Source organism: Balaenoptera physalus (assembly GCF_965194825.1).
Source record: "Balaenoptera physalus genome assembly, chromosome: 10".
Lineage (NCBI taxonomy): Eukaryota > Metazoa > Chordata > Mammalia > Artiodactyla > Balaenopteridae > Balaenoptera > Balaenoptera physalus.
In genome coordinates this window covers 6,206,086-6,230,524 of record NC_138889.1, presented here as the reverse complement: position 1 = coordinate 6,230,524, position 24,439 = coordinate 6,206,086, and the positions used below count along the sequence as shown (strand labels likewise).

General features: G+C 45.5%; 1 protein-coding gene across 5 annotated transcripts in view; it reads left to right on the top strand.

Annotated features, from left to right (window-relative positions):
• Positions 1–18,853, top strand: part of FLI1 (Fli-1 proto-oncogene, ETS transcription factor) — a 122,106-nt gene extending 103,253 nt beyond the window's left edge. For all 5 annotated transcript variants that reach the window (XM_082476284.1, XM_082476282.1, XM_082476285.1 and 2 more), the window contains 4 exons: positions 12,093–12,158; positions 13,818–13,877; positions 15,753–15,800; positions 16,864–18,853. In XM_082476284.1, coding sequence (XP_082332410.1) covers positions 12,093–12,158; positions 13,818–13,877; positions 15,753–15,800; positions 16,864–17,393 — 704 coding nt within the window. In that variant the 3' untranslated portion in view covers positions 17,394–18,853. The remainder of the gene's footprint in view (positions 1–12,092; positions 12,159–13,817; positions 13,878–15,752; positions 15,801–16,863) is intronic.
• The last annotated feature ends 5,586 nt before the right edge of the window (positions 18,854–24,439 follow it).

The following is a 24,439-nucleotide window of genomic DNA, read 5'->3' as shown; positions in this document are numbered from 1 at the left end:
CCCTCTTCCATACAGCACACCATGGAACGGCCCATTTCTTCCAGGAAGCTGATGTCATCTAGTTGTTAAGATGATATGCTGAGATTTACTGATTTCTTCTATGGTCGTCAAATCAGGAGCCTCACTCAGGGTACTCAGTTCTTGCATTTCAAGAAGCATATTAGATGGCTTCACAGATGTCCTTTTCATTATTGTGCTTTATAATTTACACAACATTATACATTTTGTGTGTTTAATATTGCATTTTTAAAAATCAAAGAAAAAAAGAAGAGATTTAGAAAAGGAAACGCTATCCTAAGTAACACTCTGTTGATCAATAAGGATTGCAGTAAACTTAAAAAAACAAAGACGGTGGATATTAGCTCGATAAATCTAGTTGTGAAATTTCCTCAAATTACAAGAGGTGAGCAAAGCCTTGCCTCAATAAGCTTCGTTGACCCATGGCTCTCCAGGAGTAGGAAGGATATCAGCATCACCTGGACCATTTTAAAGACACAAGCCAGGCTGCTCCAGCACCCCAGCCTACACCCCCTTCTCAATCCATAGGTGCCCTTGGGAGGCGAAGTTGGAGCTTAGTGTTTTGAGAGTAGGCATCTCCCATTGCTCCTGAAATTCTCTCCCCACACATCACCCCACCACGGAGAGCCAGGTTTTACTTGAATACTTAACAGAGACAAAATGTGCCTTCGTTGCTCTGCATCGGTATCCTTTCTGCCATTGCAACATTGGTCTCGCCTCTTCCCTGTGCCAACAGGCATCCTGGCCCCTGGTATTGTTCCTGGCTGCTTAGAAGTGCCCACTTTGGCCTTCCTGCCCCCTTGGGCATCTTTCGTCATGTTTATCAAAACTGCTCTGACATGCTGCCTTGGAGAATCTGATAGGCGCCACCTTGCTCTGCAACATCAGTGAAGGTGACAGTGAAAACATGAACCCTGCTGCACCTTAATAAAGAAAAATGCTTTACATAAACCTCAGAGGGGGAGGGGAAGAGGTGCAAGGCTGTGGGAAAGGTGTTTGGGGCCAGCTGGACCTCCAGAGCACCTTTGCACCTGGACTCGGCCAGGCAGCTGCTCCACCCACCAATGCCAGGGAGGGGTGTCCTGACGGTGGGCACTCGGTGCGTGGGGGGGAGTCCCGCCACAGCTCCACCAACCTGTCAGTGGCGTTTCACACTTACTGAGTGGGCCGTTTGGGTTTTGCATTTCCAATTCATCTCCAGACTCTTGACTATTATCATTTTAGCCCTCCCGTCCCTACCAGGTTTCACTTTGACTCAGACATTTCATCCCATTCCAGATTATAGAGCTCCGACTCAAAATGAAATTGGCCTTGGTTGATGTAACTCCATTTCCATGACCGCAGGGTCTTGGTTTGTAATAGAAACTGGAAGTGATCGCTGTTAGCTGTGTTGAGGAGTGGGGTCCCAGAGTACTTTGGGAAGAAAAGGCGAGGTCCACAAGTGCTCCAGGTAATCCACTGGTGGCCACCTCCACACAGAATATTCCAAATGCATTTGTTTTGCAAAATACACTGATTTTTAGAAATTCTACAGAGAGGTTGTTTGAGGGTCAGTAGTTGCTGAAAAGTATTTAAAAGAAGTTTGTTTAGTCCCGTGCTCATAAACCAAATTTTTCTCCATCTCTCTCCGCCTCTCTCTCCCTCCTCTCTCCCTCCCCCCCTTCCCCACCCCGGAGAAAGAGAGAAGCTTTTCTCCTGCCAGACAGAGGTATAGGGACTTGGGGAATCTTCTAGTGAAAAGCCAAGGCATAGATAGCATCATTTGTTATCTTAAGATAAAAACCTTTCCCAAGTTCTTTTTACAGATGTAACATCATACTTTCTTCAGAGAAGCCCATATCTAAGATAATAAATAATTATTTCTCATGAAATATCCTTTCGAGAGAAGATAAAGTCTTTGAGGAAGAAATACTATGGTTAGAAACACTAACCCACGTGGGCTTCTCCCCTCCAGCCTCAGGGATCTGTAAGCAATCACATGTGAGGATCAATAAAAAGTTTAACACACCTCTGATGAAGTTCAAATTCGTGTGTTAGGCACATTCTAAAGGGAAAGTGGTAAATTACGTGAGATTATTACTTTATCAAAATCCAGGACATCCTTCAAAGCCCAATTCAAGTCCCACTCTCATCAGGATATTTTTTCCTTACCCACAAAGACTACAATCTCTTATCGGGACCCTATCTCAGCCACTAGCCGTCAATGGACCTAATTACAGATTATCTTGTCGTCTTTAATGGTGAGTTTTGTCCTGCATCCCTTTTTTTCAGCCCTGTAGATATTCAGTAAATAACATTGACAGTCGATGGATTCACTGGGGAAGGAAAATCTAGTTTGTCAAGTTAATTAAATATTTACTCAATCCTTCTGCTTCCCTAAACAAAGAACCAGAAGAAATTAGCCTTGGTTGACACAAGAGAGATTAACTTCTTTCCAAGGAATAAAACTCTGGAAAAGAATAGCAGCTATAATCTTAGAAGACATTTGGAGTGTGTAAAGCATTTTCACATGCATGATCTCATTTATTCTCAAGAGAACCCTGGGAGGATTAAATAGGCTATTTGCTTTTCCAAATTCTTAAATTTTAGGAGAATCGATGTTTCCCCTGTTACAGATAGGTTGACAGAGTCAGAGAGATTGTCACTTGCCTAAGTTCACACAGCTCATAACTGGCAGAGATGGGAGGGGAACCAAGGAGTTCTGAACCTCAATCTAGAGTTTTTTCCATGGCAGTGAACTGTTTCCCTGTTTGGAATGGATTAAAGAGAAATCATGGAATTCCTTCCCATGAAAATCTTTAAGAGCCCTTAATAACACCACAAATGACCTTAGACTTGATAAGATTTAGGTACCCCTCTTCCAAAGAAATGAAAACCGTTCTTGGTATAACTTTGAAAACACTTCAAGCTTCAAAAGTCTTTGGCCTGCCCAATATCCTAGAGGAGTTGAGAGAAAGGCAGTTTTTCTGCTATGAGTCATACTTTCAATTTCTATTAAAATTCTTATATGGCCACATATGCTTTCTCTCAGGCTTTGGGCCTCCAGGCCTGTGCTAATTTGCATGTCTGGTTTAGATAATGTCTGAAGTCCCCTCCAGCCTGAAAAGAAACCTCGGATTCTATTATATAAGTGAGACCACATTCCACCTGCCCAGAGTTGATGGTTGTCTTTAACTCCTGTGCTTTTTGATGTGTGGGTGCAGGACACAGAGGTGGTGGGAGTGTTCCAGGGCTCAACTGCCAGGCCACAAAGATGGAGTGTTCCTTCACGGAGAACTCACCTGTCCTCTTCTCAACCACACTGACCCCTCAGAAACACCCTTTCCTGCAAAACACTTCAGAGGCAGGTCAAAAACAAATCAGAGGAAGTGCTGGGATTTTAAGTTTCTTCATTTGAATGGCCTTCCTAAGTCAGTGTGATTCTAAGACAACAGATTTGGTAATTACCCTGATTCTAAATATGCAAAACTTGGTGAACTCTTTAATAAACTAAGCTCATCTCGCCTTTTACTATCTCTCACCCAGACATCAAAACGATACTGTCAAGTTTTTTAGCTTATTTTTTCGTCTTCCAACATAAAGTAATTCTCAACAAGGTAAAGAACTGATAACAAGGGATTACCTTTCCAGAAGGGCTTTGAAATCAGTGTTGGACAACCCAGTCACTTTTCATAAGAAAATTATGGAGAGCTTTATTTTCATAACATTAGATAGGTCAAGTCTTTGTTCAAATTGTGTTGTCAGCGAGGCCCTCCCTGTCCCTCCCTGTACCTGCTCCCCTTCACCTGTTTTCTTTTTCTCCATACCACTCACCACCTTCTTATATACGATGTCGCTTACTATTTGTTTTGAATGTCAGCTCCCAGAGCAAGGGTATATGTCTGGCCACCATTGTATTCTCAGCACATAGAACAGGGTCTAGCACAATTGTAGACATTCAATAAAATGTTGTTGAATGAATGAATGTGAGTGGGATGCGAGGTATTAGCTAAGCCCAATAGCTGGTGCTGGGAAGAGGAAGAACCTGGGGGCAAGAGAAGCAAACAAGGTGATAAGATACAGTCCGTCTCTTCCCAAAGATGCTCACCAAGCAAGGGGCATAAGTGCACAAAGAATTAAACCAGGAGGCTTAACAAAATGAGGGCAATAAACACGAGACCTTCACCGGTGAGCCTTTGCAGAACTCTGGAAGAAAAAGATGCAAAAGCTGAATCATGCAACAGATGCAAGACTATCCCGTATCGCCAGAGAGTGAGGGCAATCCAGCTGAGGAACGCGGACGGGAGAGGGTCAGATCCGGGCTCTCAGCAGAGCCCAGGGGGCTGAACACAGACTGCTTCTCATTCATCTTCAAGCCCTCTTACCTAAGTCAGCTGTTAGGTTTTCTTTTTCTGACCCAGAATCCTCTTAAACCTGAGGCAGATTTGACCCAGGAAGGCTGCAATTTAGTTGCGTCTGCATGGCCCAACATGGAGGGGAGTTTGGGCAAACACCCAATTAACTGAGTCAGTATAAAGTGCTTTTCCACACAAGGCTGGCCCCCAAATCCCACTTTGAGGCCTTATCAAAATAAAGAGGTCGCTTAGACTTGTGTGTCATTTAGACACAGAGCCCACGGGAGGGACGAAGTCAAGGGAGGGTCCCGGCTTGGTGGGGAACCTCTTGAGACCGTGGTGAGTCTGTGCCCACAAGGGTGCCACTGGCCTCTCCAAATTCTCATCTTTGAAAGCCATCCATTCTTCAAGCATTTCCCTCACGTGTCCTTTCTTCCCTTTGCACGTGGAATATCTTAAACAGTAGTTTTATTCTCCTCCACGCAGCGGGGCCGGCTCTGAGGCTGAGGGGCTGTTTGGATTCCAGGACAAGATCCTTGAGCAAAGGAAATCTGATCCAGGATGTTTTTTTTCTGTGCGTTCCAAGTTTAAGGAAAGCCTTCCCTAGATATTGCCCTCCTCCTGAGATCTCCGTGGAAGCCAAGATCCTCTGGTGTTCTTTAGAACATAAGATGCCCCTGAGGTAAAGGCCGAGCTGCCCTTATAGACGGGGTTGAAAGGAGGTGAGGACCCAGCTTGGAGCTCCAGGGCTGGCTGGGCAGGGAGCTGGGGGAGCTGACAGTCAGGGGAGCAGGAAGGATGCCGGGTAAACCCTCAGCCTGGTAATATACCAGCAGGGAGCCAGAGCCACCAGCCCTCGCCAGCCTCCCGGCCGGCGATTCTAAACTGGGATACAGGATAGTCCATTTCTTCTTCTAAAAGAGAGCCAGAGTTTATTCGGATTTGGGAGTCACTGATCTCAGCGCACAGGAATTATTCTTCCTCCTTTACGCTTCTCTTCATTTTCAGGGCCTCCCCTAATGACTTTTTAACCTCAGTTCACCAAGGTCAGCATCTTAGAGGTGCAAGCAAGATGGTATAGACTACGTGTATACTGTGTATATTTTTAAGTTGCCATTTATCGAATGCTTCTTTAATCCCCTTAACAATCCTATAAAGCATTTGTTATTAATCCTTTTTTTTTTATTGTGGTAAAAGTCACATAATATAAAACATATTATTTTAACCATACTTCACTGTACAGTTCAGTGGCACTAAGTACATTCACATGGCTATGCAACTCTCACCATCATCCGTCTCCCGAATTCTTCACCTTCCCAAACTGAAACGCTGTCCCCATCAAACACTACCTCCCCATTCCCCCTCCCCCTGGGACCCTGGCATCCACCAGTGTGCTTTCTGACTCTATGAATTTGACTATCCCAGGTACCTCGTAGAAGTGGAATCAAACAGTATTTGTCTGCACCTAATGTATATTGGAATGCATTTTTAAGGTTAACTTAGAGAAGCAGAACCTGGGGTTCAAAAAGAGGAACCTTTTGACAGAGACTGTTTGGCAGAGTAAATGGCTGAGCTGGGGTCTGAACCCAGGGTGGACTGATTCTAAACGCCACATCGTAACCACCGACCTGCCAGAGAGGAAGGATGTCTGCACCAGGGCGTCCACGCCCTCCACGCCCTTCCACAGCCCGGGTGCCAGTCGCCTTTGCACAGCTTTGGAAGTGGGAGGCCAGGCCAGCCGGTCAGACATCTGGTAGTGGTCGCCAGCAGGGGTCGTAGGGAGACAGTGGCAGACGAGGGGCCGGTCCTGAGCTGAGAAGGTTCGGGAAGCAGGGCAGGCTGTCCCGGGTGGGCATCGCCGGAGGGAAGGCCCAGAGGGAAGCAGAATGGGGTTGGTGGCCAGTAGGGCCCTCCTCAAAGGCTGGGCCTCTTCTAACCCAGGGCCTCAGAGGGAGGAGGGGTTTGGAGGACCATCTCGCTCGTCCTCTGCCAACAGCTAGGATGTTGCCCCCACGTACAGTCTTCCCTGTATGGGGGGAAGTCTGGGCGGTGAGTCTTCCTCCGGGCGGACTTGGCTCTTTTTTGGGAAGTTTGGGGCTTTGGGTTCGGGGTCCCCTTTGTTAGAGCTTTTCTCCTTTGGCACCCTCGCTCTTCCAAGAAAAGAGGTCTGGATCGGACTGAGAGAAGTTTCTGCCCTGAGCAGGAGTGGCCTTGCCCGTTCTTCTGCTGAAAGGTCTGCATTCAGAAGCCGGGCTTTCCAAGGATAAACAGGACTAGGTACTGCCAACCAGAAATTTGAAGAGAAGTCTCAGAGAAAATTCATCTTTTTCTATCCAGTAATCGAGAGCATGATCTCATGTCATACGGGATGAAGAGAGAGGCTTCTGTGCTGGTGTCTCTGCATCTTTGGCCTCCAGGTGAGGGCATGACAAAGTGTGGAGCTGCGCGTTGCCTGGGACATTGGGCTTTCAGACGGTGAACCGTCGGCATCAGAACAGAAAGAAATGTCTTTCCTGAGATGTTTGGCCAGGTTTCCAGGACCCGTTTAACAGCTCCACACAGAAGCTGAGTTAACACTGGGATGTCTGTGAGAAAGTCACGTCCAGAGAAAGTTTTCCCCTTCCAACAAGGACTTTTCAGAAAAAAGTCTCCATGCTCATATTTCTCCACCCCGGGAGGCTCTCCTGGAATCTAAGAGGCCATTTAGGGTCAAAGTCAGCCGCACCGGGCGTCCCATGGTGGAGATACTGTTCAGACCATTATATACTTGAAGCTGAATTATCCACAATGCCTGGCAGTGCCCAGATTCCCCAGAATAAGGCTCTGGTCTCTCTTTGCTTTGGCAAAAATTGATCTCAGGACCGCCTGAAACCATAAGCTCCAGGCAAAGCCCTTCTGGGAAGGCTCCTCTGAAAAAGCATCACAGTAAGATTCGTCATCAAGCCAGGGGTACCAGCCTTCACTGAAGTAAAAAGTGAGTGTCAGAATTGGGGTAATTTTCTGCTGCTCAAGCGTCTGCCACCACCCAGAAGTTCTGAGACCAGCTGCTCTGTGGGTCCCTAACGGTCACATTTTTGCCCTCTGTGCCCTTGGCCACTCCCTTAAGTGTGTGTTTTGAGAAGTCAGTTCTCAGAAAGCAGACGGTATGCACCATTTTCAGGGTGGGGGGCCCAGGGCATGCTCAGGCTGCCTTGTGGGCCAGGCATGCCCCACAGGAGAGCAACCCACGTGCTGACCGGCAGCCGAGGGTCGGGGAGCTCCGGCACAGCCAGGAGTCAGGCCCGGGGAGGAAGAGTGTTTGTGCAGGAAAATGAGTCGTCGGGTAGCTCCGGGTCCAGGATTTTCCATGTTGGTTGTAGACATATTTCTGTCTGTGTGTCTGGGGCTAGAGCTGACCACACTGCTGAGTTCTCACTTGTATGACTTTTAGGAGGAAAACAAGCCCTCATTTCAACAATGATGCTGTTAAAATATATATGAAACAAAAAGCAGGCCACTTGAGTGAATGGCATCTAGTGCTGGGCTTCCTGTGGGGACAGGTCTCAGCCCACGCCTTGTCATACGTGGACTGTTGTCCGTTCTGCTCGGAGGGCAGCCGGGGTTAACAGTCTATACTCATCCATCACCCGTCACCCAGACTGGAATCCCCTGAAGACTTCATTTAGTGGGGAGCAGCTGGGGTAGAGGCTTTGAATTCTCTCCAGCTAGGAAAACAGTGAACAACAAGAGGAAGTGTGTATATTTAGCAAGAAGGAGAAAATATAGGCCCAGTTATTCATTCATTCATTCAACAAATATTTATGGGGTGCTTATTCTGGGCTGGACACTGTTCTAGGTGCTTGGTTCTATCAGAGAACAAAAGAGGGGTCCCTACCCTTATGGACCTGACATTCAGGTGGGAGATGTGGACAATAAACGTCATGGATTAATTATTGATTAAATGAGGTGATAAGTGGAAAAATAAGAAGCAGAGCAGGGTAAGGGGGATGGAAGTAGGGGAGGGGGGTTAATGTGTATTTGGTAGGGCTGGCAAACGTGTTTCTGGGTCTGAACATTTTAAGGTATTTAATGATGCAAACACAGTAATAACGTTACTTGCTAATATTTACCGAGTTTGATGCTGTGCTGGGCGCTGGGCCAGCTGTTTGCTTGGATATCTAATTTAATCTGCAAGGCTGCCCCGGTACTTCCAATCTCTAAGGCAGAATGCCAGACCTTAGCTCTTGACCTTGGCCTTCTCCATCTTCAGCTTTGTCCTTGCAGTAGGACTTACTCCAAAAACACTGGCTTTCATGTCAATCTTCCATTTAGGAGATGACCCCACAAACCCCAGGGCCCACAGAGAGCATTTGTTAAACTCCCCAGTAAATGGACCCAGGTGTCCTTTGTAGACTCAGGTGCCAGTGGCAGGATTTTCCATGCAAGTGGGTAGGAATGAAAGAGCACATGGGAGGGAGCCTTGTGGTCTTCGCTGCTCTGATTCTACACTCTGCTCCGGGACCCTTGGCTAAAGACGCCCGCTCACGGCACGGCCCGCTGCTGTTTATTGCTCTGTTAACTCCACAGGAGGACACAGTTCAGGCTGATTGCTGGTGGCCTCTCTGTTTCTGTCCCTTGCTTTTTTCACCTACTAGGGGACTTTAAGATTGGTTGGGACCTCGAAAGTCCTCCCGGTCAGGCTTCCCCCCCAACCCCCAAGGCATCACGGGAAAGATGGGGCTGCCAGACACTTCTCTGATAAAGCATCAACTTCCAACATGATTGGGCACTCAGAAAAATCCAGCCACCACCCGCCCTCTGTTGGTTAGAGGGAATTCTTCCAAGCATTCTCTAACTTTTGCCTGTCTGCAGTGCCCCCAGAGCTAGAATAAAAGAATAGGAGTAAAAGTTGGCAAGAAGTCAAGGATAACTATAGCCAAAGCCATAATTTGGACTAAGAAAACAGGTTCTTCTGAACGAATATAACATAGCTTTAGAGAAGATGCAAGAGAGGATGGAAGCCTCCGGTAAACTAAGGATTGAGAAGAAACACTGATTAGAAAACTCTGAGTCAGAGATATTATCAGTGCAGTAAGTCAGAAGTCAAGTCAGAACTTCAGATAACACACACCAATTCCTGGAACTTAGCGATTTGCTTTTTCTCTTTCATGAATTTGTCACTTTCTATTCCACTTTCTGTTCCGTTCCTGCTAGATTCATCTCCTTCCCCCGGCACCCACCCCATCCATCCATCCTACACATCACCACGAGCTGCACTCTCCACCACACCCTGGGATCACGGTATTGCCACCTGCCCCAAGCCTCTCCTGGTTTCCATGGCCTGTAACCCAGAGCCATTAAGCTGGCTGAGCGGCCGTGGACCTGGCCGTGAACCTGGCCTCGGCCCTCTCTTCCGTGTCCCCCCGCTGCAGTCCCACAGCCCCACGCGTGGTTCCCTGCATCCGACACGTTCACATCTCACCGCTCACTTCCGACGTATGCCCGCCGGGGATGCACACTCTCTCCTCCCCAAAGAGGCCTCACTCAAGTCACCCCAGACCCAGTCACACTAGCCTCTCCCTCCGTCACCCCCAGTATCTCCAGCACTCCTTTGGTACACGACCCGTATTTCTTCACAATCTGTTATCGTCTCCTATTTAAAGGCAAGCACTGGGGACTTGTGTCATATTCGTTCACATCCACTGTATAGCCACCAAACACACAATACATGGCAGAAATCAGTCCCAGATAAATTGCTGGAGGCCTAACCAGCATTCCCCTCCACCAAAGAGAAATCTTGGAAGAACCCAGCCTTTCCTCGAGGATACCCCAGCCTCGCACACACTCTGCAGACGCCTGCAAGACAGCCCAGAAGATACCCATGAGAACCTACAACCGCATCCCCAGCTTGAAAACAACTTAGGTTCTTTGTTTGTTTTTGTTTTATTTTGTTTTTAAGCAAGCACAAGAATCTATTTGCAGGAGGAATTGTGAGAAAAAAAACAAGTCAAAGAAAAATAAAAACAGACGACTCAAACGAGCCGAGCTTTGTCTCTCTTTTTTGCCCCCTTCCCTCCCCTTCCTCCCATCTGCATCCCCCTCACTTTCTGTTTTGCTTTTCATGCCAATTGCTAAAGACTGTAATTTTAAAACTGCACTGGCTTTTCCAGAGCCAGGAGGAATGTGCATCCGCACGTGGATTTTTCCACAAGGAAATCATTCCTGTCTTTTGGTTCCTCTTAGCCAGAAACAAGAACAAGCCATGGGACCAGCCGGTCCGTCTTTGCAGTTCTCATTCTAATTCGTTTGAGAGGCTCAGGAGGGGCGGAGGGGGATGGTGTGCGTTTCACCCCGCCTGACCGTTGTTTGCTGAGGTCTGTGCTCCATTTGTTCAGATGCTTTTTATGGTTTCTTTGTTGTCCATGGAAAGACTTTGAAAGTCATCATTCTGTATCCTTAAGCTCTTCTGCTATTCCTGCTCCGTGTCTCAATGGGACCCACACCACGAGAAAGGAAAAGAGGATGTTTCCAGCCAGTCGGTTCAGCAATTTCTGAACAGGGTTAGGGAGGCATGTGTATTCTTTCAAGAAAGGGGTTGGGATCACGAATGTTCCATGTCAATGGAGTGTCCGCCAAGGCGATCTGGAAACCTCTCTGCACTTCCAGGCAGGAAGCATCTCTCCAGCCCCTCGTTTCTGGTTCCAGCCATACCTCTGGCCTTTTTCCTTTCTGTGTGGTCATTACCCAGCCCTCTTCACTATCAACAGAAAAGCATGAGAGGCCGAGGAGAGCCCAGATGTGCCCACACATCAGTGTGCTGGAGTGAGGGGCTGGAGCCAGGGTCCACACGGTCGGGGCTGTGAGACAGTCTGCCCGTGAGCCTTTAATCTGGACATGACCCATCTCTCCAGAGCTGCTTAAAGGGCTTTCCTATACAGCTTCGGACATTTTTTTCTTGCTAAACTTAGATGATGTTTGTAGAATGCCTTATAAGATGCTTCACATATGCTGTCTCATTTGATCATTACCTGTCTCCATCCGTTCTGGCTGCTGTAACAAAGTACCATAGGCTGGGTGGTTTACAAACAAAAGAAACAAACTTCTCACAGTGCTGGAGGTTGGAAGTCTGAGGTCAGGGTGCCAGCATGGTCAGGTTCTGGTGAGAGCTCCCTTTTGGATTGCCGACACCTGACTTCTTTTTGTGCCCTCATATGGCAGGAAGCAGGCAGACATGCTGCCTCTGTGACCTCTTCTTATAAGGGCACTAATCCCATTCATGGAGGCTCCACCCTCATGACTTAATTACCTCCCAAGACCCCCGCCTCCCAGTACCATCCCACTGAGGGGATTAGACATCAATGTATGAATTTGCGCAGGGGACACAAATATTCCGTTGATAACATCAGCACAACCCTGTAAGGTAGGTAAATCATGTAAATTTTTATTTCCATATTTTAAAAAATTGAGGCCCAAGGATGTCTGGATTCGTCCAAGGTCTCACAACAAATGGTGGAAGGACAGAATTTGAACCAGCCCTATGACTTCAAATTCAGGGTTCTTTCCATTACTTGGGCTCCCAATCAGTGTGTCGATGTTCCTTCCATTCATTCCCCTTTGCCCCAGGGGAAGAGTACACTTCTGGAATTTAGTGATGCTTGAAAAGTTGTTGCAGAATTCTCCAGGTCCCTGAATGATAATCTTCATGCAACCTTTCTAAAGAGCAGGAGATGCTGATGTACCTCTATTTGTTTTTTCCATTAGACCCTTCCTATGACTCAGTCAGGAGAGGAGGATGGGGCAATAACATGAATTCTGGTCTCAACAAAAGTAAGTAAACGTCACTTTATTCTTTGGGAAGAAAACCTTTTTCTGAGGACGGGGTGGAGAACAGGGTCATAAGATAAAGGAGGATAGGAGTGAGCATTTTGTTTTCCTGCTCTTTGAATGGCCATCAGAATTAATTGCCAATGTAGGACCTGTCAGTGATACCTAGTCCTGGAAAGATATGGGATTTTCACTCAGACCTGTGAGTTTTGTTTCATTGCATTTGGCTTTAGAATTTTTGAAGTTGGAAGGTTTCTCTCATGACAAGGTCTGTATGAATGAAAAATCACCAGATTCGGACTCTGTCATTTAAGCTATGATAATGACCCTCTATGGCTTTGCTTTTCTAATTGTCAAGATGTAGTTATACCAACATCTCTACCCCAATTTCATGAAAGGCTGAGAGGGAAGATAACCTGATGAGGGGATGGTAGGGGTCTGACACATCAATTTGTGTTGAAATCTGACCCAAAATCTCCCATTAAGGGAGTAGCAGGAAAGACTGACTCATGTGGTCCTGAACCAGAATGTGTCAATCTTGCTATCTCTAGGAAGTAAAATATCAAACACAGAAATGGATGGTGAAGGGAATTCTTTCAAGAAAGAGGTTGAGACTAAAAACTAATGCCAGCAATAACCACCATCCCTTTTAATAATATGCATTATTTGTTTACTCTGCCCCCAGCCCTTGGCCCTATGGGCTACACAGTGTTGAATCAGACATGGACCAATCTCTCAAGCAGGGGAGAGGAGTCATGCACACATACAACTCTTTCCCTCTGTGCGGTATCAGGAAGGCCAAGTGGACCTGGGGCCATATGATTTGGCTCTGCAAGGAGAGGCAGGATTTGGACCCACAGAGGTGGGGAGGTCTGGGCCTCCCAGGAGAGGCGGGGCCAGGGAAAGACATCAAGGTTGACGTGTCTGACAGTCAGGAGGACTTGGGCTTCTGGGGTTTAGGATGCACGAAGGGAAATAAGTCTGGAAAGGTAAGGAAGGGGACGCAAAGATGCCAGGAAGATAGAGCTCAATGCTTTAGTCAACAGTGAGTCACCAAAGTTTTTGGATGGTGGGGTGTAGTGGTTTAGGGAGATGAAACTGGCTAAATAGCCTCTGATGGGTCGGTGGGAAGAGAGAGAAGTGGCGAGCACGCCAGTCAGATGAGTCCGTAGACGGTGCAAGAAGCAACGCAGCTCTAACATAGAGACATGATGACAGGGGCGGAAGGGGTGTACCTAAGAGATGCCACGGAGGGGAGCTCACAAACATGGAAACGCAGGAGCAGGTGACCTGTGCTCAGATGTCACCTTCTCCTTCAGGACCTTTCTAAATTTTCATTAAAAATGAAATCCACAGCCCTGATACCGTTAGACACGCTCTACTACATACTTACTGCTGTGTATCATTGTCTTCCCATTAAAACGTAAGTTCTAGCAGGAACCACTGGTTCAGTGCTGGGTTCTCTAGTATCAAGAGCAGTGCCGGCACAGAGTAGATTCTGGATAAATATTTATAAAATAGAATGAATAAATGAGTAGCGTGAGCGAATGAATGAATGAGAAAGCACATTTGTCCTCCTTCCGGGGGGGGGGCGTTGGACGAGGTGTTCCCCTCCCCTCGTGGAGAATGGCCCCACTTACCATATTTCTCTTCTTGCTGCAGGTCCCCCCCTTGCAGGAGCACAAACAATGAGTAAGAATACTGAACAGCGGCCCCAACCAGGTACCTGTCCATGATGTGCGAACCCTCCTTTGCTTCCTATGTGGCCATTGGTCCCATACGGTCAGCGGAGGAGGATTTAGACAATATACGGCATTTGTGTCTTTCATAGAATCCTATATTTGACACTATAATAGATCTGTGAATTGGGTACCTGACACTGGAATCACATAGAGACTCATGGAATATCAGAGGTGAAAGGAACCTAAAGAGTAAAATGCCTCATGTTGTAAAATAAAGAAACTGAGGCCCAAAGAGGTGAAGTGATTTGCGAAAAGCCACACGGCTGGTTTATGGGAGAACTAGAGCTACCATCCCAGACTCTCAAGTTGCTTGACCAAACGTTCCCTGTGGTGGATCTACTTAACAATTAAGGCAGAGGAACTGTTAAAACCATGGAATTGGAGACTCTTAGTATGGGAAGGGAACCTAGAGACATCTAGGTCTACAACATCCTCCTGTAACATCTCAGTCTTATGACTACCTCACCTCCACTTGAATACCTACAGCAACGGGGAGTTCACTACCTGGCTAGGCTCAATTCCACCATGTGAGCCAAAGTCCCCCTCCCTGTATCTTCCATTCGAGCTTCCCAGTTTGCCCTCAGGAGAGGTCTTCCTCCCATTCTCTGTGAAGGTCCTTCATGTATCTGAAGACAGCTGTTGTGCCCCTTCCAAAGCCCAGCTTGGTCTTCTCTGTGGGACACAGCTAAGAGTGAGCTCCAAACAAGCCACTGCCTTGGGATGGACAGACATTGTTTTCCATCTGCACTGAAGATAAGCGATAGAAAGTTGACCTACATTTCCTCAGGAAGGCTGAGAACTTGCTGACTGTGAAACACAAGTCAGACAGAGAGGACTTGACATAAGGGATTTAAAGAATCCCCAACAACAACGAAATTAGACATTACCTGCCCAAAATATTTTAGTTGTCATACCGTGTGGATAAAAAGGGGTAGACTAAGAGGGCTTAAAAGGACTCTTCAAGTTAATTTGCGGTTGTAAGCAAAACCCCCAAAATCATGTCGATTTTTTAAATTACAAGTAAAATTATGAAAATTGTAAAGTATCAAACGTACGATAGCATGGCCAAGTTGCGATCCAGCTCTCTACCGTGATTCCCTCGCCTGAAATAAAGAAGATAAACCTCACATAAGTCAATATGGCAAAGATTTCTTTTATGGCTAAACAATCACATAAGTTTTAAGCAAACTGAGATATTAAGAATAATCATTTTATAGCTAAAATCCAAATTCTGGTTGGTGTTGACATTTCCAAGCTTAAAATCAGAGAAGGTTATACTAGAAGGGAACTGGGGAATCCAGGAACCCAACCCATCATTTTGCAGATGAGAAAACCGATACCCAGAGATTGTCCAGTGAGTTATTTAGTTTATAACTTTGCTGGGCTAGAACCCAGGCTGCTTGATTTCTGGGCATGTGTTTCTGCTACATCAGAAAAAGAGAGACGTGTAAAGTTGTCAGTAATAGAGCTATTAAAGTCCAGTCATCATTAGACTTCTTTAAGCCCATTTAATAAGCCATACTTCACCTTATTCATGACGATTGAATATTAGCTAGCTCCCTTCCAAGTGGTTTTACTATTCTGTTTTAGGTAATGACAGCATTACCTACAAATTTTAGACACCAAGTATGAAAAAATGATACTATTTCACGTTGTTTCTGTAATTACGGGGATAAAGACCGTAACTGGTCAAGATCTTTAAGGTCTGCAAGAAAAGGCAGTGCAGTTTTCTGAAATCAGGCTTTCCTATGATATTGAAATAAAAGTGTAAACCCTTGGGGTATTGTCATTGTTAATGCTGTTGTTTGTATATTTTTAATAACAGTGAAGCAAATTTCCTTTCTTGTTTCCTTAGATCCATATCAGATCCTGGGCCCGACCAGCAGTCGCCTAGCCAATCCCGGTGAGTTTCCTTTGACCTGAGAGGTCGTCTTCCAGAATGTTCCATAGCTTTGTGAGGTCACAGGGACCTCTTAGATGTCCTCAGTTCAGACACCTGACCTGGGAGTAGCATGTACTTCTATCCTTGAAATGTTCGACCCCTGTTTCTCTGGTGCACACAGGAGAGGACAGGACTTGTCATGGTGGTGATAATGTCCGTTAGCTGAAGATGCTTCTGGACAACAAACATTTTAGCCCTGTGTCTCTGCACTGAGGTTGAGATAAGTTTCAGTAGGGAAAGATGGGGGGTGGGAGACCAGGAAACAGTTCCAGCCAGCTCACGGCAATCTTCCTCACGCAAGTGAATATGTATTCCAAAGGCGCTTTAGTCCTGACTTTAGAAAGTATTGCAGCGTTATCTGGCTAAATGAAAGAGGTTGCAGCTAAAATAAACTTGGCAGTGTATTTTAAGGGTTTGTGATTAAACTAACTCTCAAGCGAGTTCTAAACGAAACTCACCTCCTGTGTGAGCTAATAGGCCCTTGCAATAGTGAGACGGGCACCCAGGGAACTCCTGCGGCCCGTGTCTCCAGGCCGTCCCTGCTCAGAAGGCTGGGAAGCCACCAGCTCCCTCTCCTCTTGTTTCCTCTCTGCCCAAGTTCTTCTCTGTAGAACTTAGAGCCAAGAGCCAAGCACGAGGGCTAAGGAGCAGTCCAGGTCCCATCAGCCTAAAGCGTTGTCACACCTTCCCCCGGGGACTCTGAGGGACTTCAGAACTGAGTAAAGAGAAGACAGTGATTCAGGCCTTTATACAGGAAGAGAGTCAGCATCTTGCCCAGAAGGGTGGGGAGTGGCTCGCCCAAAACCACACAGCGGGTTCTGGGCGAATGTCACCTGGCCCGGGGCAGATTATCTTACCATCTAACCTTGCTGATCTCGCCAGCGTCAGGGGCCAGTGGGCTCTGACCGTAAAAAGAAACCAAGGGATTCTTATCCAGGGTGAGAGGACCCTTGCACTTAGGAAATTAGGTTCTGACTTCCCAGGCTGAGCCTCTGTTTCCTCCTGTGTGCCTCGCTGCCTGCAGGGAGCGGGCAGATCCAGCTGTGGCAGTTCCTTCTGGAGTTACTGTCGGACAGCGCCAACGCCAGCTGCATCACCTGGGAGGGGACCAACGGGGAGTTCAAAATGACGGACCCCGATGAGGTGGCCAGGCGCTGGGGGGAGCGGAAGAGCAAACCCAACATGAATTACGACAAGCTGAGCCGAGCCCTCCGATACTACTACGATAAAAACATTATGACCAAAGTGCACGGCAAGAGGTACGCCTACAAATTTGACTTCCACGGCATCGCCCAGGCTCTGCAGCCGCACCCCACCGAGTCGTCCATGTACAAGTACCCTTCGGATATCTCCTACATGCCCTCCTACCACACCCACCCGCAGAAGGTGAACTTTGTCCCTCCCCCCCCGTCCTCCATGCCGGTCACTTCCTCTAGCCTCTTTGGAGCAGCGTCACAGTACTGGACCTCTCCCACGGGTGGCATCTACCCCAACCCCAATGTCCCCCGCCACCCAAACACCCACGTGCCCTCACACTTAGGCAGCTACTACTAGACGCTTCATCACCGGTGGCCTTCTTGCTGAAGTCCGCTTCCTCACACTTCTTGTTGGACATACATGGCCTTGAAGAGAAAATGAAACTGGATGCTCTTTCTTGTTGGATAGAACCTTTATACCTGTTCTTTAAAAACGATTCTTTTTTTTTTTTTTTTTTAACGTTGGTAACTCCTGCTTCCTCTACCTTGAACAAAGAGATGGATAATTCCATGGGCCAGTATGCCAGTTGGGAGTCTCAATCTCCTGTCAGCCTACGAGTTGAATATTTAGATTACTGGAATAGTTGTGTCATGGGTCTGGGAAAGAAACTGTAGATTTATATTTTTAGGACCAAAGCAGTTACTTATCGACACACGGGTCTCGTCTTGGACCTTGAAGGGTTCATAATGATAAAGAATCATGGACTTAACCAGTTACGCTCTGGTTTGAGACTTAGTGAAAATAGAGGCAGGAAGCTTATCATCTTATCTTAGGAAGACCTAACTCAGTGGATAGCAAACTGGAACATTGGTTGTAAGGCTAGTGAAGTTTTCACCCAACTGGAATTTCAGAGAAAGAACAAGTGTGTATTTAAGAAGCCACGGGCATTGCAAAATCTTTCTCAGTGGGCAGTAAATATGCACTAGGCTGACCATTCTCTCTGGAAATAGTCAAGATATGAACTAAGAAATGTTAATGCAAATGCAGACATTCCTGAAAGCCAGAGAGTTAAATATCTTTTTTTTTTTTTTTAAATAATGACAGTGGGTCCCAGAACTTTGAAAAGTCCTAGGGATTTCTAAACACAAACAGATTCGCAAGTGCTGTGCGCTTGTCAGATCGGTCCAGGGTCCACCAACCAGAAGGCAACTTACTGTATAAATTATGCAGAGTTATTTTCCTATATCTCGCAGTATTAAAAATAAATAATTAAAAAGTGAAAAAGAGTAAAGAAACGAGTTGACCTCGGTCACAAATACAATGTTAACTATCAAATCAGTCGCTATTTTTTTTTAAATGTAATTTGTACATCTTTTGTCAATCTGTACATTTGGGCTGTTTGTATGTTTTTTATAGCTGGTTTTTAAAAAAGCATAATGTGACTTATTGCGGAAAAGAACACAGGACGTTCAAGTCACTGACTTACTAGAAAGAGAATCACTGGTGTTGTTATTTAACAAGTGAGCAGAAGCAAATCAAGGCAAGCTCTTTAAACCGTTCCTGCTTTGGAGATGTTTGTAAATAACCGAACTGCAGCAGTCATAACTTGGAAAAGAACAACCAAACTTTCCCTTGTGGATACAAGGGATCTTCCTGCCTTATATATGCAATATATTTTTTAGATATTAAAATATATATAATTTTGCAGGTAATCATTGACTTTTTTAAACTATATTAAGTGTTAAGCTGACAACTGTCAATGAAGACTATGTTGTACAATAATTTGACTAAATAAATTGTGCCTTTCTCTCTCAGAACCAAGGACACCGTTTTCTTATTTACAACCAGCACTCTCTCCCCTGCCCCCCTCAGGTCCAAGGGTTTTCCCAGGGGAAGTTTCCTATTGCCCTCTTCTGGCACCATGAAAACTTTTTCACGTGCACATACAGCAGACAGTATAGGCTCAATGTGGTTTTTATTGTTGTTTGTATTAGTCATGGTCCTCCAGAGAAACAGGACCAATGGGATTTATTTGGAGATTTATTACGAGGACTCGACTCGTGTGATTCTAGAGGCTGAGAAGTCCCCCGGTCTGCAAGCTGGACACCCAGGAAAGCCAGTGGTGTGTAATTCTAGGCAACCAGGGAAGCTAGCTGATGGTGTAAATCCCAGTTCAAGGGCAGGAGAGAAGTCCCAGCTCAAGCAGGGAGCCAGGGGTGAATTCCTCTTTCCTCTGCTCTGTGCTCAGACCCTCCGTGACTGGACGAGGTGCTCTGGCCGGCGTTGGAGAGGGCAGTCCACTTCACGGAGTCCACACGTTCAATGCGAATCTCATTCCGAAACACCCTCACTTACATACCCGGAAATACTGCTTAATCTTGGCCACCGTCAAATTGATACTTAAAATGAACCTTCCCGTGGTGGATAATGTTTTTTTTAAATATTATTTAAATCTTCCTCCAGCCTAAAAGGGTTTTATAGGATGACAGCCAAGGCCGTGGATAGTCTGTGTCCAAGAACCAGAACAAAGCAATCAGGTCCATCCAGGATAGACGTCATGCGTTGGACTTCACTCTTGCATCCACTGAGCACCTCAAACCCAAGTGGCTATCCCCCTGATACTCCAGCAGAGAATCAGATGGCCCAGCTGCCTCTGGTCCTGTACCAGGAGCTTATGGCCCATGCGGATTTTTAAGATCTCTTTTCTTCCCAAGGAAGAAACCTGCCTCAAATCGTTTCACTGTTAGTTAGCTCATTTTCGTTTCCTCTATTTTATAATGAAAATGAACGAGGTTTGGAAAGTCCTTGATGTTGTGAGAAATTAGACTCACAACATTGGTCACCCTGTAATCTTCCCTGGGTGACAGTGAGTACCTTCTAGACAATTTGTCTACCTAAACGAAAGGAGACATGTTCCAGTTACATTTTTTAACTTGCACCCTGCCATTAAAAAATGTAAGCAAATATTCTCAATGTATGCACATTAATTTATAAAGATATATAAAACTGTTACATTATTATTATCTACCTTATAAAACAAACACAAAATAAAAAAGTTTAAAGAGTGATATAAAAATAAATTGTAACTGAAATTCTAATGGTTTCTTCCTATTTTCATTGTATTGCATATCTCCCACTGTCAACACTCAATAAGAATGTTAGTCTTTAGAGGAATAAGTATGTATGTATACACCTGTATGGGTTTTCTAGTGGACTTCTAAGAAAGAAGAAAATAAAAATTTGCTATAAGTGGCCTAAGCATATAAAGAGAAGTGATAAAGGCCAGGGATGTTTAAGAATTGTCTAGCTGGATTCTTTTGCAAATCTTTTTCTCAGCCAAGTAATTTTCCCATCAATTTTGAAATCTGCTAAGTAGTCATTTGGGGAAACAGAGGCACATACTTCTGACTGCTGTGAGAAGGATGGGAACTTCTGACTGCTGTGAGAAGGATGGGATGCTGAGACCCTGGGGAGGTCACCCTTTTAAGAGGTTTTCTTAATATGCCCTATTCAAGCACTGGCTAAGACCTTTACAAGGTCTTAGAACTTTGACCAAATATTGCCCCTAGAATTCATCCCCCCATGATTTATTCCACATTTAGGAAGCTGGTCCACTCATAACAGGACCAGGACACCATTTCCTCCTTAGAAGCATTCGTATGGAGTGAGGGCTGGCAGTTAGTCCCCGTAATACTCAGGTTTAGGGTTTGCTAACTTACTCCAAGGCAGCCAGCTGACTCGTTACAGAGGACAAACAGGATCTTCACCATCCTGGCTGCCAACCCAATCTTTGCCCCACTCAACCATTCTGTACCGAGGCCATGACGTGCATTCAGTCTAACAAACAGGGCACGCCAAGCAGAGCGGAGCATGGCAAGCCTGTGGGCAGTTCTAATGGAAATCGTCTTCCCCACAGTTTAAGACGCCACTCAACAGCCCTTTTGAGCAGGCAGTCATTTTGTGTGTGTGTGTGTGTGTGTGCCAAAAAATATTGTTGACTCCCATGCAAGGGAAGCTATATTTTCAAATCTGTTGTTTTACAACATTGTTAATGGTCAATGACCACTAGGAATGTAATAACACCTAAAATGATCATTATTTTATTAAACCAATGACATGTACATGCAACTGAACCATCTATGTGTACAACGTTTATTTAGGTAATGCACAAAGTGTGGGCCCTCACACAAGTTATCACTAGTTTAGATCAAACGAGAACATGAGGTTCCAGAACTCCCAGGTGGAAAAGAACATTTGACTGCCCTAAGCCAAGGAGCTGCCAGGCCAAGGCAATGGTTGGTGAGGAAATTAGAAAAAAGCAAAACAAAACAACGTGCAGTGCTTTCTTTAAGTGGTCTGGGGGCTTGGTTTCACACTCTACTTCCTCTAAAATCTATTATTAACACCCATTATGTAAACATGTTACCTTAGAAAACTATTGAAGAGGTACCACTTTGGGAATCAACCCTTGGGCAAGGCTCTTCTGCTGCTGAGCCCTGCTCCACACCTAGCGGGGGAGCTGCTCCCCACGCCCCCAGGTCTCCCTTTCATCAACAGCAGTGATGAGGCAATAAATGGTGCTTAGTCTCTTCGGAAGGAGAGGGGAGACAATAAAGTACTGGAGTGGGGGGCAGGAGACGGGGTCCTGGTGCACAAACAGAGGCTTCAACTCTTGTTATCCAAGAAGGACTTTGAGTTTTGCAAAAAGCACACTGGCCACTTCATTCTACAGAAAAGCTACTGAAATCGACACTGCATTCCTTCACCCAGGGAGTCTGGCTGAAGGATTCTGAAAGGTCGGCTGATTTCAAGACTACAAATCCCAGCCTCCCTTGGGGGACGGACACTTCTGAGAGGAAGTGATTTAGCCAGTCAAACCTCTAGGGTTTCAGCCAATTGAGAAAGGGGATGGAGGGAAGCTTTTAAAAGGAATGTCTGCTCAGCTCACACGCCTGGGGTCTGTCTCCCTCTCTCACTCTTACTTGGCCTCCTCTCTAATTGTTTCAGTCTGTCTGAGCTGGTAAATTCCTAAGCTCATAGTCAATTTACACTTAGCTTAAAAGCTCTAGGGAGAAACAGAAAAAGTTTCCAGGGAGACCACTCACCTACCATTGCTCAACTAACCCTCTGGATTTTAACTGTTACCTCATGTGTTTTCTTAGTGGGAGGAGAGAGGCAATTTAGGCAGATAAATGAGCAGGGATGTAACTCCAGAGGCCCTGGGTTCAAATTCTGGCCCTTCCACCTACTGGGCAACTTATCTGCACCTATGAACTGGGCAGCTGAGTAATACCTCCTGCAAGAGTTCCTGTGAGATATTAGATGACACACATGGAAAACCCTTTACAAAATACTGTACAGGAAGTATATATGCATAAATAAAATCATGTATATAATATAAAATGTATATATATATATAATATATATATATATATATATATATATATATATAAAATCACTGTTACCTGTTAGTATTTGCTAGGTTTCTCCAGGAACTTTTATTCAGTCCTTGGTAACCAGAGAACACTCTGGGGGGTGCAATACAGTGTAGGTTTTGTTTTACAGTCAGAAAGGCATTTTCCAAATGAGTGAAAAGTGGGAGTACATTGGATTTTCCCCAACCCCGGCTCTCGCCACACCCCACTTGGCCTCCTGCCTTTCACTGGTTCTGTGTACCCCTAAAGCCCAGCAGACCAGGCTTCCAAGCTGCAGAACGCTTGGAAATGAGATTGTTGTGAAGGAATGCTAAAAATGCACTTTTGTCAGAAATGCTGTGTTGAGTTTTCAAATCAGCTAAGAAATAGAGGCTGGGAGCTGGGATTTTATGCCTAGTAAGCTTGAATCCAGATTTTTTTTGCAGACCCAAAGAGCCTGTAAGCTCCAGGAGAGAAGAGCCTCTGTTTCGTTTGCTGCCTTCCTGGCCACACAGCAGTTAGTCAGTAACTATATGCTGAGTGGATACGTAAAGAACAGGGATGCAGTCAGCGAGGTCTGGACATAAGCCCAGCATTTCCACCTCCCTAATTATAACTACTGTCTTTGAGCTTGACTCCCATCTGTAAAATGAGGATTATAGTCACAACCGCACAATGTTATGACAGGAGTTAAGTATGAGACTGTAAGTAAAAACGCTGTGTATGTTGAAAAGAACGACAGAAATGCCAGATACTGTCTTGGTTGATGAGCAGTCCCTCTTTATCATTCAAGACTCTGTCCTGGTCTCTTCTCTCTCATCCTAAGACAGAGGAGTAAATCGTACTCCTCCATTCTTTCACATATTACAAATATACCTTTTTAACTTAAAAAGTTACAAAAGCTTGAGACAGTCACAAACGTATAGAAAAGTTGGAACTGCACAAAGAACATTTTTAGGGAACCGTCTGAGAGTGAGTTGCCAACCTGATGCTCTATCACCACCAAATATTTGAGTGTGTATTTCCTATAAACAACAACGTTCTCCCACGTAATCTGGGACAATCATGACAATAAGAAAATAAAGATGGACAAACAACCACATAATCCTCAGGCACCACTCACACTTCACTAGTGGCCCCGTTATGTCTTGTCTTTTGCAAAAGGATCTCGTCCAGAATCACATATTGCATTTAATTGTCACGTACCTTTAGTCTGGGACACTCCCAACTTTCCTTAACTTCCAGGACTCTTGACAACTTTGAATATTATAGGCCAGTTTTTTGCAGAATGGCCCTCAATCTGGGGCTGTCTGGTGTTCCATGATTAGACGTAGCCTAGGCATCTCTGACATCACAGAGTTGGTGCTGCTGCCTTCTCCTTGCCTCTGACAATTGCAGTGTACCCCAGGATTGATGATGTCCATTCTGATGATGTGATTAGGGTATGGTGTCTGCCAGCCTTCTCCACTGTGAAGTTACTCTTTTCCCCTTTGTAATTAATAAGTATTTTGTGGGGAGGCACTTTGAAATTAAGTAAATATTCCATTCATCATCAGATTTCAATGAATTCATTCATTCATTTTATATCTCCAAAGACTGGTGTTTTCCTATTTTATTCAGTGGGCATGACAGTTCTTACAATTATTTATTTTGATGATTACATTGTCCCCATGGGAGGTCATTCAAGCTGGCCTCCATGTCCTTTGACGTGTCCCCCTCAGTCTTTGAGCACTTTCTTGCTTTCTCCCCCAGTTACATATTTGGGGCTCCCTGTTTCAGCTCTGGAGTCATTCATTTCTCCAAAGATCACTGGTTCTGTTTAGTGGAAAATGATATTTAGAAGCCAATATCAGGGTGCTGGGTGTGCTCATTGCTATTGCAATGTTTTTGCTCCCAAGACCTCTCAAGTGGACAGAGCTAGGAAGCCTATGTGTATATATGCATATACATCATGTATACATACATAGACTTTTATATACATACATGCGT